This window comes from Macadamia integrifolia, chromosome 7, assembly GCF_013358625.1.
Source record: "Macadamia integrifolia cultivar HAES 741 chromosome 7, SCU_Mint_v3, whole genome shotgun sequence".
Classification (NCBI taxonomy): domain Eukaryota; kingdom Viridiplantae; phylum Streptophyta; class Magnoliopsida; order Proteales; family Proteaceae; genus Macadamia; species Macadamia integrifolia.
In genome coordinates this window covers 1,225,234-1,237,545 of record NC_056563.1, presented here as the reverse complement: position 1 = coordinate 1,237,545, position 12,312 = coordinate 1,225,234, and the positions used below count along the sequence as shown (strand labels likewise).

General features: G+C 37.4%; 1 protein-coding gene across 1 annotated transcript; it reads left to right on the top strand.

The window, feature by feature from the left end:
- The first annotated feature begins 5,217 nt into the window (after positions 1 to 5,217).
- LOC122083715 (flavonoid 3',5'-hydroxylase 2-like) lies at positions 5,218 to 9,645 on the top strand. Its single transcript, XM_042651599.1, has 2 exons — positions 5,218 to 6,176; positions 8,722 to 9,645. The coding sequence occupies exons 1-2, from the start codon at positions 5,280 to 5,282 to the stop codon at positions 9,349 to 9,351; spliced, it is 1,527 nt and encodes a 508-aa protein (XP_042507533.1). The 5' UTR covers positions 5,218 to 5,279; the 3' UTR covers positions 9,352 to 9,645.
- The last annotated feature ends 2,667 nt before the right edge of the window (positions 9,646 to 12,312 follow it).

The window sequence follows — 12,312 nt, the reverse complement described above, 5'->3', positions numbered from 1 at the left end:
GTTTCGGGGTTTATTGCGGAAGGAAAGTGGATGCTTCCTGTGGTGGGCTCAAGTGAGATGCGACGTCTTGTGAGAAGCTTCCCTCTTCCATCAGTTGGAAGAGGATAGGCGGATACGGTCTCTTAGTCAGGTAATTTTTGTTTTCTCTGCATGGGTAGGTATTCAGGATAAGACTCCAAAACCATTATGGAGTAATCTTGTTTGGATAAAGGGGTTGCTGCAAAGGGTTTCGATCTTTGCTTGGAGGATGGCTCATAGCAAATTTTCTACAGATGAGAAGGTGATGAAGAAAGAGGTGGCAATGGCATCTGGGTGTAATCTGTGTTGGGCAACATCTGAGTCAATCTTTCATTGGCTAATTGATTGTCATTTTGCAGCAATGGTGTGGACTGAAGTGATTGAAGTGATGTTTTTAATGTTTGATGGAATGGCTTTCCATCAATTAAAGAAACGCAAGGGGTAGCATGGTTGGTGAGCACTTGGTACGAGCCATAAATTCGAACGTTCTAAGTTTGACTCCCACTAGGTATACTTTGGGTCACTAACACGAGGTGTTTAGTGCTTTTTATTGCTTTCAGTGAAAGTTGAATGATTCTCATTCAATCTTGGCATGACCTGGTCCATGTGGTTGTGGCGTCAGTATGAATCCACGGGACTAGTTAGGCCAAAAGCGTAGATACCCATTTAAAAAAAAAAAAAAGCTATCAATTAAAGAGCTTTTTTCGTAGTGGAAATGCGAAGGTGTGACCTCTCCTTTGAGAATAGTTGGGTACTTTAGTTAATGTCCCATTTTAGATTCAGTTGGAGAGAAACCGTAGGAGGTTTGAGAATTCTGCAAGAGAAGCATCATTTGTAGTAAAGACTATATTCAAAGATCAAGAGGATTTTTCTTCTATTGTTCCTGTTCAGGTTGGTTATTTAAAGGTGCTTATGATGTCGAAAAAAAAAAAAAAAAAATTGAGGATATCAGGCATTCAGGCTTCAACCCTTTCTCTCAAACAATTACCGAGTCATATCGGAGGAAATCAAGACCTCGCTGTGTCAGATGGTAGCTTGTTGGAAAACAATTCACTTAGGAGCGGGAGGAATCTTTCGAGACAACAATGTTAAGTCACTTTGGTGTTTTGTGAGATATAAAGGGGTTGCGTCAAATTATTGGGCGGGGTTTGCTGCTTTTTTAGAAGCAATTAATATTGCAAAAACTATGGGTTTGACTAGCTTATGGGTGGAGTGCGATTCAAATGAGGGAGTATCTTGTATTGATAACGGAACTATCTCATGGAGTTCTAAACAAAAATGGCCACACTCTAAGGGATACTTGAATGGAATTACTTGGAGCATTTTTCATTGTTTTCGAGAGGTTAATGTGATTGTAGATAGACTGACAAGCATGCTCCGACTTCAAGGGTGTTTTCAGTTTGGAATGTGTCTCCTAGTTTCATAGTAGTAGACATCAGTTGGGATGCTCAAATGAGGTTGATATTTAGATTTAGCTGATCAGTTTATCTATCCGTTGATGGCCATGTTGAAGGTGGATAGATAGTCTGGTTATATTTTTTTATTCTTTTATTGTCTTCAAGTTATTGGTGTATTTGGTCATCAGGTGTATTCTAATTTTTTAATAAAAAGCCTTGCTGATTCCTAGGGGAAAAAAAAAAAAAAAAAATTTTAAATCTGATTTGTGATGGATCATGAGAGTACCACAATAAGGTCAAAAACAAAGTTTTACTCTTTACAATTTTAGATGCCATAATTATTGTCATTTCCCTACACTTGACCAATATTTACTAAAAGTCCCCTATTCAAAACTTCTTTTTTCTTCCCCATAAAACTAAAGTTCCACGTCTCTTTCTCCCCTAGTATTTTAAAAGTCCAAAATTATACCTTTTAACCACCCTCTCCTCTTATAATCCTCCTCGAACATCTGATAACTGCCCCACCATCATCCCTACTGTGCCTTTGTATCTTCCCCCAACCATGGTTTGAGGAATAAGATCGGATCAGTTGAAATTGGTAGGATTGGATCGGTATTGGCCTTGATCGATCCCGATTCTTGACCAATATTATATTAGTGCATCGGTACAGATGAAGGGTAAGGCCAAAAAGTGGTTTTTAAATTGAAATCAAAGTCAATCCGAATCAGTATTGACTTTGATTGATCGCATTCTCGATACTAAGTTCTCAAAGCTTGCCCTGAACTTGCTCACCCCTCCTTGCCTCCGATCAAAATCCTCTGTTTTTCCCATCCATGTTTTTCCTTGTTTTGCTACCTGCAGAACGCGACACGTGGACAATAAGGAGACCAACGGTCAAGATTGGGTGAAGATTATTACATCCGGTGCGTTTGTCTTAAAGTTGTCCACGTGTCGCGTTCTGCAAGTAGCAAAACAAGGAAAAACAGGGATGAGAAAAACAGAGGATTATTTTCCCCTTGCCTCCTTCCATCTATTTCATAATCCCCGCCCCTCTAACTTTCTGTCCTTTCAGAGTTGAAACTACGTTACTAAGGATTGAAAGGATCTTTCACTCACTTCTATGTCGCCGACAAAGCTCAATAGGTAGGGGCCGAGGTCCATTTTTAGAATTTGGATGATGTTTGAACTAGAGATAGAAAGTTATGTAGAGCTTGAAGAAAATCTTACCTTTCTCAAGGGCAGCTCTAAACGATTACATGTTTCTTTTAGTCCCAGCAAAAAATGCTATAAATACTTTATCATATACCCTCCCATTTATTGTTATGCACCTTCTTAGTACTTCGGACATTGTAATGCATCTTTTTGGTAGTCTTAGATTTTTTAAAGCTTTATTTTTTCGCTTGACTAAGTCCCAATGAGATGAAACTTGACATGTGAACATGAAACCTTAAAGACACTTTACAAATCTCAGTCCCATCAAACATATATTCTATGTGGTACAAATAAGTTGAACATCTATAGATACCTGATGGACAGTACAATCGATAAAATCCACTTCCAACAAAAAGGGGATTAGTTTGGTTCAACCGAATAGTCTGGTCCGGTCCTCAAAATTATAATGGGGACCAATAATGAGGCCTTCAATGGAGAGAAACACAAAAATAAAACCATTTATTTGATGAATTTCAATCAGCTTATCCATCAAATTAAGATATGGTAAAAGAACCATCTGTTAGGGTAAGCTTTCCAAACCAAGGAGAATTGAATGTAAGGGAGTGAGTTAAAAATCTCATGTCTTTTGTTTAACAGTTTGAATGGTTCAGAATTTTATCACCTACAACAATAGTTAAAAAAAAAAAAAAAAAAAAAAAAAAAAAAAAAAAGGTTATTTTTACATCAGCTTGGGTGAAGAGATTCAAGGTGATGTGATTATGATTGCACTCTTTAGTTAATTAGTTGTATCATTAAATAAACTTCTGTTTCCTTTTGTATGAAATTCAAAATACCCATTTTCGTTCCCATTGAACGGTCAAATGCGACTGAGTTAATAGATTACTTGTTCAATAGTGGGTGAAGGGAAGCTCAATCCTAACTTTTTGGAGACTCATGTGCTCTATCTAGTATCTACCTGTGCTTAACGTAATTGGGCTTAGGCTGGGTAGAGACTATAAGGCCAATTAGACCCATGAAGTAAATAGTTGGCCTCAATGCTTAAGTTGATGCCCCTGTATTCATTGGCCCTCGCATTGGTTCTGGGGCCATGCCATTAGATAGGGATCTTGAGTTCTATTTTTAATTCCACCTATTTGTTGCTGATCTCATTTAGCTGAGTTTCTTCTGATTTGCTCTTTCTTCTTACTTTATTTTTTTTTTTTTATCATTTCTTAAGTTCTTCTCTTCTTCATTTAACTTATTTTGTTTGAACCGCAATCTTCCCTACTTTGTTTTGCATAGATCATTGTAGTTGACTCTAATAAATTGAAATTAGGTTAAGTTTGTTATTGCTACTTGTTGTTTCCACGTGGTAGATTTATTAGTCTCCAAGCCATTGTGATTTTTTTTGTACCGCAACTATTTCTAGTGTTTTGACTGGTAGAGCTACTGGTATGGGTCTCTTGCGTTATTTTTCCACATCCCTTTTCTGTTGTCTCTATTTAATTTGAGAGAGAGAGAGAGAGAGAGAGAGAGAGAGAGAGAGAGAGAGAGAGAGAGAGAGAGAGAGAGAGTAATTATAAGTATAATTTCAATTCTATGTAAGACCATATTACCATACATATTCAATAGATCTCCACCAACCATCTGCATTGAAAGATCAACTAATCGTCAGCAGAATTTTAATCATACTGCACCCACCTATCAACCATTGAACTATATGGATGGAAATTATCATGATAAAATATGAACATCTTTCCTTAAGAATAATGTAATACATAATTTTTTATATTGATAAAGACTTTTAATTGAATGTAATCTGTCGATTTTATATTTTCAAATCGTTTGGTGGGGCCTGTCTCGCTTGGTTTGAGAGCCTATCTCCCTTTTTTTAGGTTGGTTTAATAAGAAGTGCGGTTGTCAATTTCGGTATCTTATTTTTTTCTTCTTTCATCTTTCCTCATATAATAATAATCTAAGTATATTTTTAATACTAGTATAATCCAAGTGTCAGAACACATCAATATAAAGCAAAAGATTTTGTGCACCGCAATGCATCTTACATGATCAAGCACTGAAGCACACAATCATTGGATGAGGGATGAGGGATGAGGGATGAGGGTCTATGATGCACCCCTTCATTCACATCTTGAGACTTAAAACTCGGTATCATTTGGGATCAGATGGGTTTACCTTTGTTTAAGAAAAAAAAGGTCTTTTGAACCTATTTGCACTTAGATCATACCAATGGATTAGTATCGGGTTAAAACTTGGGATTGGTGTTGAGTCTGTTGATCAATTCTGATATGATCTAGGCAATTTTAATCGATTCAATCCAATTTTTAAAAGTATGCTCTTTTCCAATGGTCGATCAATTCTGATCCGATGCAGGTGATTCTAATCAATTTAATCCAAATTTTAAAATTATGCAATTATGCTGTCATCCAACGACTATGTGCATGGTTGTGCACCATGTATGACGTTGCATAAAAACTCCCCGCCCGAAGAAAAAAAATAATTTGACTGAATTTTTGTCTTTCTGGTGCTCCAACCCTTGGAACGCTTTTGAAAGAGGAGTAGAAGCCTCACGTGACCAACAACAAGCTTTACATCCCCCAAAAAAAGTCCTATATAGCAAGCCCCAAGCCCTTCACTCTCAGTACTCAAACCATTGTGACCTCTCCCCATATGCAACTTAGCTAACCTGCAACAATGGTGGTCAACATAGTTCTCTTGCGTGAGCTCTTGGCAGCAGCAATTCTCTTCCTCATCACCCGTTACTTTATCCAGCGTATCACCTCTAACCCTCGGCGGCAGCTCCCGCCGGGCCCAAAAGGCTGGCCAGTCATCGGAGCTCTACCACTGCTAGGAAAAATGCCTCATATTGCCTTATTTGAGTTAGCCCAGAAGTATGGCCCTGTCATGTACCTCAAGATGGGCACATGCGGCATGGTCGTGGCGTCTACACCAGATGCCGCACGTGCTTTCCTCAAAACACTTGACCTCAACTTCTCAAACCGGCCGCCCAACGCCGGCGCCACCCATCTTGCATATGATGCACAGGACATGGTCTTTGCGGACTATGGGCCTCGGTGGAAGTTGCTTCGTAAGCTAAGCAACCTCCACATGCTAGGCGGCAAGGCCTTAGAGGATTGGGCCAATGTCCGTGCCGCCGAGCTTGGCCACATGATTGGGGCCATGCGCGAATCATGTCAGCGCAAAGAACCTGTCGTAGTGCCAGACATGTTGACATATGCGATGGCTAATATGATTGGGCAGATCATACTGAGTCGGCGAGTTTTTGCCACAAAGGGGGACGAGTCAAACGAGTTCAAGGATATGGTGGTGGAGCTGATGACATCGGCCGGGTTGTTCAATATCGGCGATTTTATCCCCTCGATTTCTTGGATGGACTTGCAGGGGATTGAAGGAGGTATGAAGAAGTTGCATAAGAAGTGGGATGGTCTCATTACAAAGATGATTAAGGAGCACCAAGCGTCGGCTCATGAGCGGAAGGGGAAGCCGGATTTTCTCGACGTCGTCTTCGCTAACAGGGAGAACTCGGAAGGAGAGAGGCTCTCCGATGTCAACATTAAGGCCTTACTTTTGGTATGCAACCATTTTTAACACCTCTGCTTCTGTTCTTCTGTTCTTCTGTTCTGTTTCACATTAGTGTTCTAGAAATTGATCAAACTCATGATCCAAAAGGCTGAGTGTTACTCAGAACGGTGAGTAGGTGAGTTGTCTCATAAATCAAAATAAGGAAGAAAATTCTCTGTGGGGGTCTTGGGGGCTCATAGCCCCTGCATCAATGTGCCAGCCAATGAGAGGGTGCTGGGCATTGTTTAGAAGGGTGTGGTAGTCATTTCGCACTCTGTGTCTAGGCACAATGGCATGTGCCCCACAACATGATTTAAGATAATAGAATTGGTCTTGGGATTGAATAGGAATGATACCAATTCAATTCCGATCCAGATTAGACAGAAATACCATTGGTTGTCATTAGAAAATTTATGTTTTAAACCTTATTATCCTTCGTCCATATCAATCTAACAATATAGTATCAGCCAATAATTGGGATCAGATAGAGCTGATACCAATCCAATTTGTTTTGATTTCTCAAACCATGCCCCATGGAGAGCATCCCTCCCCCCTTCCCTTACAAAATAAATAGAAAAAAAGATGCTATCAAGGTGCATAGAATATACTAGTATCTCCCAGTCTCTCTCTCCACGTCTTTGTAAATATGTAATTTCATAGGAAAGAATAGATATTTGACCATTTATGACAAGTGAGTATATCCTCTCTTCTAACCCCTTAAATTCAATGGGCATGACCAGAGACGTATAGCTCAGTTGGCAATTGACCATGCCTCCAAAACGAGACTCTAACTCTAGATTATCCTCAGTTGGGGGCTATCCATGGGCTTAATATATATATATATATATATATAGAGAGAGAGAGAGAGAGAGAGAGAGAGAGAGAGAGAGAGAGAGAGAGAGAGAGAGTCCTCATTTGTCTCTCTCCAGCATGGGGTTGCTGGAAAGATCTGAATCCAATTCGCGGACATTTTAGTTTTTCAGTCATTAAAAGTGATTGGAGGGACAGTTACTGAAACAGAAAGAGAAAAAGGACAGATATCTGAATCACATGTGAAGCATACATAGATACAGGTACAGGTACAAGTACAAGTACAGGTATAGGTACAGGTACAGGTACAGGTACAAATACAGATACAAGATACAGGTAGTCTATGATTGAGTTCTTAAAAAAAAATAATTGAATGTGAATGACGTCTATCATATTGTCATCAGACAATTTTTAGTATTATCTTCCCATGTTAAGAAAAACACAATAGGATTTAGTTGAGATGTAATAGATCTGGATGTCATTTTCAAACTGGTAAGAGAAACGGGGATGAGCTTCTCAGTCCGTGGCAGGCGGCTAGATAGTAGAGTCTAGTGTAAGTCTAAGAAAAAAAGGATTAGAATTCAATCCTCTTGACCCCACCCTTGAAATAGTAGCAGTACACCCGTGTGGCCCCGTGGACCTTTTTACTACTCTCTTGTGATCTTCATCGACCCCTCACCTCCCATCCCCCCTCCAGAAATGAAGAGAGGGATGCACTGATTCTGTGTGATAAAGTAAGAGTATCATTACAAAAGAGAAAAGAGAGATGGATACAAATGACAATAATTTACTATAATTATGTACCAAACTTTTTCCCATTAAAAAAAAAAAAAACCTGCCATCACATGTGTGGTCAATGCCCTATCTGAATAAATCACATGCATCGGATCAATGAATAGTTAACAGTTTTTAACCCCTTATTCTTCCCATACATGATTAATAAATCCATGATAAATTAAAAAATAATAATAAATTTGTTTTTGGCACTATCACTTTACCTAATGGTCAAAATGTCTTAACAATCTTGAAAGAACAAATAATTGTCATATCAAGGTCATGATGAGAGGGTGAGGGTTTGCTAAGATTGCAAGTAATGAAATGAGTGAAAAATAATCTCGAAAATACGAAAGATGTTTGAAGAGAGAGAGAGAAAAACGAAACATATGGGACTCACATTTATGTGTCTTGACATGCAAATTGATTCGCACACTGACGTCGTGCGAATATTTTACCCTATTTAGGATGAGTATCAACTATCAAAACTTTATCAATGATTAACATCTTCAATCATTTAAGATAGATGTTGGTGTATGATGTCTTGTATTCTGTCACAATTTAATCCAGAGAGTACTGGTGCAAGAACCTTAACAGGCAGAAAGACGATCCCATTATATATTTGTAGCGAGAGTTTTTTTCTCTGTAATACAAGCAATACTGAGATGTGTGAAGACGAACATTGTAACCCTATTCTCCATTAATAGTAAAGCATGATCTAATTTCACCAAGGACATAGGCAATCTTGTCGAATCTCGTAAACCTGTGTGCATTATTTGTTCTTGTTTTTCCATTATCTCTTGCATCATTTTAGGATTGCATTTCTACAATAGCCTGTCTGGACTCTGGACTGTGTCAAAATCAAGTAGATCTTCCATTTCATCTATTAAGTTAGCCAAACCCTGAGTTGACTCACTGAGCTATATGACATTTTCTCATTCCCTACTCACCATTTCTTTTGTCTTTGCAGAACTTATTCTCAGCAGGAACCGACACATCATCGAGCATAATCGAGTGGGCATTAGCAGAGATGATGAAAAACCCAACAATCCTCCAAAAAGCTCATGCCGAAATGGACGAAGTGATAGGTCGGAATCGCCGGCTCGAAGAATCTGATATCCCAAAGCTCCCATACCTCCAAGCTATCTGCAAGGAGACCTTTAGAAAACACCCATCAACACCATTAAACCTCCCTCGAGTATCCACTCAAGCTTGTGAAGTGAATGGCTACTACATACCTAAGAACACAAGGCTAAGTGTTAACATATGGGGAATAGGGAGAGACCCAAATGTGTGGGAGAACCCAATAGATTTTACACCAGAGAGGTTCTTGAGTGGAAGGAATGCTAAGATTGATCCTCGTGGGAATGATTTTGAGTTGATTCCATTTGGAGCTGGAAGAAGGATCTGTGCTGGGACTAGAATGGGTATTGTGTTGGTGGAGTATATATTAGGAACCCTTGTGCATGCTTTTGATTGGAAGATTCCTCAGGGAACTGAGCTTAACATGGATGAAGCATTTGGGCTAGCTTTGCAGAAGGCTGTGCCTCTTTCAGCTATGGTGATACCAAGGTTAGCACCCAATGCTTATGAAGCTTGATGGGTTTGGATTGATGATTAGTTATACAGAGGTAGATGATGGTTAAAGAATTAAATGTTTGGAGATCATTGAAGCTAGCTAGGTTTTATGTAAGTTAAGAGACTTTCTGTTCTGTATCTTTTCTATCTGGGTTTGTTAATATCACTGCTGTTTTCTCCCTTTAAAGTTTTTTCAATAAAAGGTTAAGTAGGTATGGAGGAAAAGAAAGGAATCAGAATCTCTTTGAAATACCTTCTATCTCTCCCCCTTCTTCTCTAAATGTGTATAAATATATATATATTTATATTTTCTTGATTTGGGTTTTGTAGATGATTTATCTAATCACATGACAAAGGTTTGGTCACTTATCGTATTTGAAAAACATGTTGAGAACACGTGTAAAGTATATGAGAAATATATTTAATGTACAAGTGGGAGATTGGTAGATATGCACCCATCAAACTTAGAATTTTTAATTAATAATAATTTCTTAATTTGCATAATCTAATGGGCTACACTTATCGTTAAGTTTTCACCTAAAATTTGTACTAGGACTGGACTTTTTGTTTGTACGATCATCCCATCATGTGTTTCCGGATTAATGATTCTAAAACATAGGTTCGAGTGCACATACGATGTATGCATAGTATAGGATTATTGATTAGAAATAATATCAATGGTTGATGTCTTCTTGACTATATATCAATGTATTTGATTCTTAGTGTTTGATTGTAAACGATAGAGTCGCTCAACATAGACTCCAGTACCCTAGTAGGAAATATTGAGGAGAGAGAGTGGTTGTATATGATTGGATAGAAATCCGAATCCAATAACAATTAGTTTATAATTTGTTTTATAAAACTGATATTACTTTATCAAATGTTTTGAAAATGTTTTCGTCTAATCATGGACACAAAATCTCTACACTAGTGCATATTTGATGGAGTGGAATTTTGAGAATAATTGAATTACATGCATTATAGTCCATTGTGTGATAGTTTTAGTGAAGAAACCGATATGCAATTAATTAGACAAAATTGCAAATTTCTATTTCTTTGGGAGATAATGGTATTAACTAATCAATTAATATCCACATGTTATTATTAATGAGATTATTTAATATTATGAGATATTTAGATTAGGTAAGATACACGATTGGATCTACTTCCCACTGTATAGCATAAAATGACGCTACGCTTGTCATCAAGGATTTATAATCCCAATAGCACTCCAACTCTGTTGCACACTCAAAATGAGGAACTCCCATTATCATCTTCATTGAAATCTCTCTCCCCCAACCCCACCCCCACTTTTGATAAATTATAGCTTTCTAAAACCCTAGATGAGAGTGTCAATGGGCATTCTCAAAGAACACAATGGTTGCGTGATCATACCTTGCATTGCTCGAGTGTGAAAGAGCTAAGATCAAGTGGAGGAATTACACTTGCAAAATTACACTTGCCTTATTCCCTACTTTGGAAGAGAGGCTGTTTCTAAGTTTTGAACATGCGACCAACATGTTGAAGTGGTGCAATTTAACCATTGCACCACAAGTTTTGAACTCGTGACCAATATGGTTAGCAACCAAAATTTCTAAAACTGGGAGATTCTCCTTAGTTGCATTATTTATTTATTTATTTTTTCCAATGAGATTTTTTCTCTTCAAATAGGAGATTCCTATTAATTAACAATATTTATTTTAATTAGTTTAATATTTTTCATACGTTTTTCAAATATTAAGGGAAACCAATCACTGCATGTTCGTGTGACCGTCGCATGCATAGGCATCAACATTGATGGATTTTTTTTTTTCAATAGGGGATGGGGCAGAAACTTCACGCACTCTCATGTCTAGGCACGAGGGCCACATGACCAAACATCGTTCTTTTTCCGTAATATTAAATATATCTGAATATTTTATCAAAAAAAATATATATCTGAATATTCATATATTTGGATTTTACTGAGTAATTCATGATTAATTCGATTGAACTTAAAAGCCACGACCTTTCCAAATCTATAGGAAAATGTCATATACCATGAATTAATTTGTATTACTAGGTTTGGCGGAATAATTCAAGCAAATTAAACAAGTATGATCTTTTGTGGGTAATCATCACTAGAAAGGATGATAGATAATTTTACAACATAGTAGTTTAGTCCCACATCTGATAGACATGAAACAATAAAAGGGTGACTAACCCCAATAAATAAGGGTGGGCATCGTAATTTTAGTCCCATATTGGATAGACACAAGCAAAAGAAGAAAGGCGACCCTTATAAATAGGGGGTAGTCACCAACTAACAATCAAACTTTGGTGTAAATAATTTAAATTACAGAAAAATAAATATTTTAACTAATGGAAATAACCCATTGGAGAAAAAAAAAAAAAAACAAAAAAAAAAACGAAAAACAAAAAACAAAAAAACAAAAAAGAAAAAAAGAAAAGAAAAGAGAAAGAAATCGGTAATGGCTACATCTACTGGTTAATGGAGGGTTTGTCATATTTTGCATTGCAGGTCACACCATTCAATCCCTGTGGAGATAACTAAGTATGCTTATTTTAATCCTAAAGATGTACAAAGGGTAATTAATGATAGAATTGGCTCCTGGGAATCATGCAGGTGAGATAACGAAGAAAATAGAATCTCAAAAGTAAATTGATCACCTATTCTCTTTTAGTCTCCGATAAGCCCACCAATTTATCAACTGTCCATAATACAGCACAAGATCACTTAGGTGCTTGAGTGTAGGGTGCATCGACAATGCTACTCCACTTGAGGGAATTTAATGTTGATGCACTTTTGAGTTCGGGTGCATGTTCATGTAATTCCAAACTTCCTAGTCCTTTAAAATGTACCTTGTTCAGTTAAATAACAGATCTCACAACCCTTTCATAAGATTAAAAAAAAAAAAAAAAATGGTTTCACAAGCTAAACACTAATGATATATCAATTTTCAACATAAAAATTAGGGTAATT

Excerpts from the sequence above, each read along its gene's own strand:
- LOC122083715 (XM_042651599.1), top strand. The coding sequence starts at position 5,280 with ATGGTGGTCAACATAGTTCTCTTGCGTGAGCTCTTGGCAGCAGCAATT. Across the intron at positions 6,177-8,721 it reads ACATTAAGGCCTTACTTTTG|AACTTATTCTCAGCAGGAAC; the intron begins GTATGCAACCAT and ends TTGTCTTTGCAG.